General features: G+C 33.4%; 1 protein-coding gene across 1 annotated transcript; it reads right to left on the bottom strand.

Annotated features, from left to right (window-relative positions):
- Positions 1–1,049: 1,049 nt before the first annotated feature.
- On the bottom strand, positions 1,050–2,037 carry LOC143591382 (uncharacterized). The gene is made up of 4 exons (XM_077071603.1): positions 1,782–2,037; positions 1,593–1,672; positions 1,308–1,507; positions 1,050–1,210 (listed from the first exon to the last, which is right to left on the bottom strand). The coding sequence occupies exons 1-4, from the start codon at positions 2,033–2,035 to the stop codon at positions 1,091–1,093; spliced, it is 654 nt and encodes a 217-aa protein (XP_076927718.1). The 5' UTR covers positions 2,036–2,037; the 3' UTR covers positions 1,050–1,090.
- Positions 2,038–4,865: the final 2,828 nt, after the last annotated feature.

Below are 4,865 nucleotides of genomic sequence, written 5' to 3'. Positions count from 1 at the left end.
ATATGTGTACATTACATAACTAGAGATTAAATGAAAGTATACATACGTGTATAGGTATAATACAAATTAAAAAGAAAAAAAATCGGTTTTTTTTATTATACATATATGTATAATATGTACACACATGTTTTTTCCTATACACATATGTATAATTTAAGGTAAATGATAATGTACATATGTGTATATTACGTAACTAGAGATTAAATGAATGTATACATATGTGTATAGGTATAATACGAATTAAAAAGAAAAAAAAATCGTTTTTTTTTAATGAAACCGGAATGAAATATAAGAATTTTTGTTTTTTTACTTTTTTAAAATTTTCGGTTTTGTTTGTTTTATAACTTTTTTAATATTTTTAAGAGGGTTTTTTAGTGGTGCAAAATGGTTCTCAAAGTTCTCAATTTGCCAATAGTTCTCTTAGGATCCTTACCATATATATATATATATATTTGTAATTGTTTAAAGTGAAACCGTTTTCAAAAGTTCCAAGATATAACATCTTGAAGGTTTTGGTTACCATATTCTTGTAATAATAACGTGATGAGTGCACATCGACGGATTACAATTCCCAAATGATACAATTACGATCCCCTACTAAAAGTTTCTAGTTCCGCCACTGAACATAACACTGACCAAACTGTCAGATGGCACTCACGTGGAACAGTTTAACGGTACAATGTTATCTTCATGTGGCAACTCATCTCCACACTCTTGGGAAAGGTTTGAACACGTACAACATGGCACCAGGACCTATCGATTAGTTAGTTGTAGCAACATACTAATTGTTATATTTAAAACTTTTATTTTTAGATTTTAGAAAGGTTAAACATCAATCACATTCATAAAACTTGATATTGGTTCTGAAACCATAAAATTTTTTTATTGCATTTAGCAATACTTCTTAAGGCTACAAAAGTTAATTTTTGTTAATTAAAAATACTTAGAACAACATGAAATTTACAAATGTAACAAATCAATCGATTTTCTATACAAAACGTAATGCCTATTTAGAATTAAGTCAAACCTTAAAACGTTACTTATTATTAATTAACAATATACTGATTCTATATATATACTCTTCTTTTTTCTACTTCTCAACACTTTGTTCTTGGGTTGAAACTTCCACTTGTAAAACTTGTTCAGAAACCTCCTTTTCCTTGACTTCATCAAGAATCAACGAGTCCAATTCCTTTTCAGTCTCTTCAACCTATTTCATTTACAATATTAGAATCCCTTCTTTCAGTCTCCAAATAATTAATGTTTTCAAGTTAATATAGAAGTAAACAACGAGTGTATATGCAAACCTTGTCGATTATTTCATTTGCAACATGAGCATGTTTAGCCACATCTTCTACCACTTTATCAATGGCTTCTAGGGTCTCTTTGAGTTGGCTTTGAGGAAGATCATCTGTGATCTCATCGATTATTTCATCCGCTCCCTTAGCCACTTTTTCTACAGATTTCATTACATGATCCATCGTCTCAACCACCGTGTTCACCTTATCTACAGTTAAAAGTCACAATAGCACACTTGGTTAATTAATATTTACCCCTAATTAAGGAAAAGGTTTAAGGATGTAGATTCTTACTTTTTATTTGAATCAAGGACCCCTTACGGATGATTAAAGGTAAAATAATTGTTAACGCAATTCCAACTACCCAAGTTTTCCTGAAATATATGCACACAATAAGAACATGTCAGCTAATTAAATCTTAGAAAATAATTTAGTTTAATGCATAAGTGGTCCAGTAGATACATGAGGATATGGGAGGCTTACAATGAACCGGAAGGCGATCCCGATGGAAGAGGAGCTCCCGGAGGAGTAATATTATTGCATACAACAAAGTTTCTTGGTGTTGGATTGTATTGCAAGCCTTTGGCAATAAAACCATGTAAACCGCAAGATGCAAGGTTGTTGTTCCTTAATAATGATGCTTGAGAAGTTGGATTAAATGTGAGAGATGTTGAGCATTGAGATGGGCTTTTCGATATCGTTGAAGCATCGGTAAGTCTTGACAATGCTGATGACATTTCAGTTGCTCCACAAAGATTTATAAACTGTGTTCGATTAGATGGTAATTTGGTTGTGTTTGATTATATCTTTAATTAGAAGCAAATTTGATGGTGTAGATGATAATACTTTTGTTCAAGGACTCTAGGTGTAGCACATATATACATAAACTTTTACTTGAGTTGAAATTTCAAATATCTTGCACACACGCTTTGTATGGTCAAACCTTGAAACTTCTTTTAAGCTTCCTTTTCACCTTTTTGAATTATGTCTTAAATCTTTTTTTGTTATTATTCCAGAAAGTCATTAATCAACCAAGTAAGAAGTGTGGTTCATTTAAAAGAAATTTGATATTTTTTCTGTGGAGGCAAATTCGGTCTAATTAATAAGGCTGGTAGTTAATGGTTTGGACAATTACGTCTCTTTATTTTGTCCTCTAAATCTAAAAGAGGTCATAATAAATTCTGAATATCAATTTTGTTTTTCGAATAATCATCAAACAATCACGAAAATTGAACCCACACCTCCTACAAAAACAAACCGTTAGCTCACTCAGGAGGAACCGGTTCAAAGGAACCCCAATTTAGTTCATTCCAATGACTTTGGAACGGTTCTATTAAATTGATATCTGTAATAGTTAGATTGATAGTAAAATATCGTGGAGATTAGGCCGTGATATTCTTGCATAAATTATGGCAATGCAAATTGTATTTATAAATTATAATGATGAGAAAGGTAGCAGGTTATATTTGGGGTTTATCTTCTCCTTCCACCTCATATTTATCATCTAACTCCACCTTGATTGTTGTGTCATCTATATCCTAGTGAGTCATTCGTAACCCATTGCATTACTCATTTTGTGCCTTGGACCAACGAGTGAATAGATCATGTGGAGGATGCTTCTTAGTTCTTAGAATTAACTTAATTGTTTCATCATAATTATCATTTAAAGCATCTTGATGTTCATTTGAATCGTTCAAAATAGAAAGGAAGTTTGTTAACTCAATAATTGACTGGTGAAACATGAGTTTTTTGTTTTGATGGGCCCATAACTTTGGTATTTCACAAGTGGGAATTGGGAAGTCCACTTCGGTCACATGATGGCCAGCCAATTGGGTTGTAGGCCGCCAGACCAAGCGGGGCCTCCACTTCAGCCGGGATTGAGGAAGTTGTGCATCTTATATATTTTTAATACAACTAATTTACATACTTTTTAAGATTACTTGTTTAGGGTTTGGATTAAATACAAATGAAATTAACGTGTTAATTGTGAGAATCAAGTAGAGTAATTATTTAATTACATCATAGGGTAATTATATAATTACCCTATGCATCATAGGGTAATTAGCACGCTAATTTCATTTGTATGTTAATTTTCCCCTACATCATAATACAATAACCCTAGTAACAACTTTCTCTTATAATGATATAGCTACCGTCCAAAATTTTGACCGAATAACATGTGAGCCCAAACAATTAAGTCCAACATTAAAAAATTTCACTTAGAAGTTTCGTTAAACCTCCTTTTAAGTGCTAAGAGTTAGTGAATATGTTATTTGCAAACTTTGAAACATAAATCGATATCGACATGCATATCATTGAGAACTCATTAATTGTTGCAGCAGTCAATATTCAAACTTATTTATGAACTCACAAAACCAACTTCTGTTTAAATGTAAGAAGAAAGAGTAGCACAAACATTGTTTTTAAATTTATTATACACAAACGATGGTTCTATGAATACAATAATAAGTACATTTGTTTCAAATACAAACAAGAGAACGATTAAACACCAAGCATGCCAAATATGATAATACTAAAACAAAGACGAGTAAACCAAGAAGTACCAAACAAATCTCTTCAATGCTCAAATTACTTAATATTCATCCTCATCTTCGTATTCATATTCATCCTCATCTTCATCTGCATCTGCATCTTCAACTTCATCCTGGTTTTCGTCCTCGCCCATAATTTCATCAGTGATAAAGCTAGCGGCAAGTGTCACCCCAAGTGATCCAACTAATGAAAGAGCTTCATTACCCGCGCCCTTTGCAATCTTTTTAACCAACCCATCTTTCTTTTTTTCTTGAACCTTCTTTTTAGGTTTGCCGCTCTTACTTCCCAATGTGTCTGCAGACACTTTGGTGGTTTTCTTAGGTCCCGATGTGTCTGCAAACACTTTGGTGGTGTTCTGAGCTCCCGATGTGTCAGACAACACCGGCTTTGAGAATTTATGTGAAAGAATGATTTTCCCCACAACCTCCCCGGTATCTAACTTCACCCGGTAACTGACCTTTTCTCCTAAAGCATTTCCAGCTAGGAGATCTGTGAAAGGCACTCGAACTTCTCCTATCTTTTGGTCGAACAACATCCCATCGTGGTTGATCTCACAAAACAGGATGTAGCTGCTCGTCATGCTATCGACCTCGAATTGCATGGAAGAATTCCAGACGGGATTGCAGCCGGCATTCTGTGCCATGCTGGTTTTGTATTGCCCCATTACTGTTGGTGATGCATAGCAAGGCATAAGGATCCATGGTACCAGAGAATTTTATGTCCAACAGATCTTCCGCGGAGTGGAGGACGATCTCTAACTTGCATGACTCCATTGGCGACTACTGTAATAAATTAATTAAGATGAGCATCTAATATCCTGGAGTGCACATATATATACACACCTATTTTTAAGATTTTATGTATATATCTGTACATGAATTAAACATGCTATGCATCTGAAGATTTTTGTTGTTTCATTTTCATGTAGGGTTCAAAATAAGTATGAATAAATATGTATTGATCGAAAAATAACAAATTTGTTACATCTCAAATTAGTGACTGAAAATAACGTAG

The sequence above is a fragment of the Bidens hawaiensis genome, unplaced genomic scaffold (assembly GCF_021521415.1).
Source record: "Bidens hawaiensis isolate Kalapana, Puna unplaced genomic scaffold, B.hawaiensis_p1.1 tig00039597_1, whole genome shotgun sequence".
Classification (NCBI taxonomy): Eukaryota; Viridiplantae; Streptophyta; class Magnoliopsida; order Asterales; family Asteraceae; genus Bidens; species Bidens hawaiensis.
The sequence above is the reverse complement of the archived record's forward strand: the minus strand, read 5'-3'. Positions and strand labels throughout refer to the sequence as shown.

Coding starts and splice junctions, on each gene's coding strand:
- LOC143591382 (XM_077071603.1), bottom strand. CDS start 2,035: ATGTCATCAGCATTGTCAAGACTTACCGATGCTTCAACGATATCGAAA. Junction 1,508..1,592: donor GTCCTTGATTCAAATAAAAA/GTAAGAATCTAC, acceptor TTTTAACTGTAG/ATAAGGTGAACACGGTGGTT. Junction 1,211..1,307: donor CAAATGAAATAATCGACAAG/GTTTGCATATAC, acceptor TAAATGAAATAG/GTTGAAGAGACTGAAAAGGA.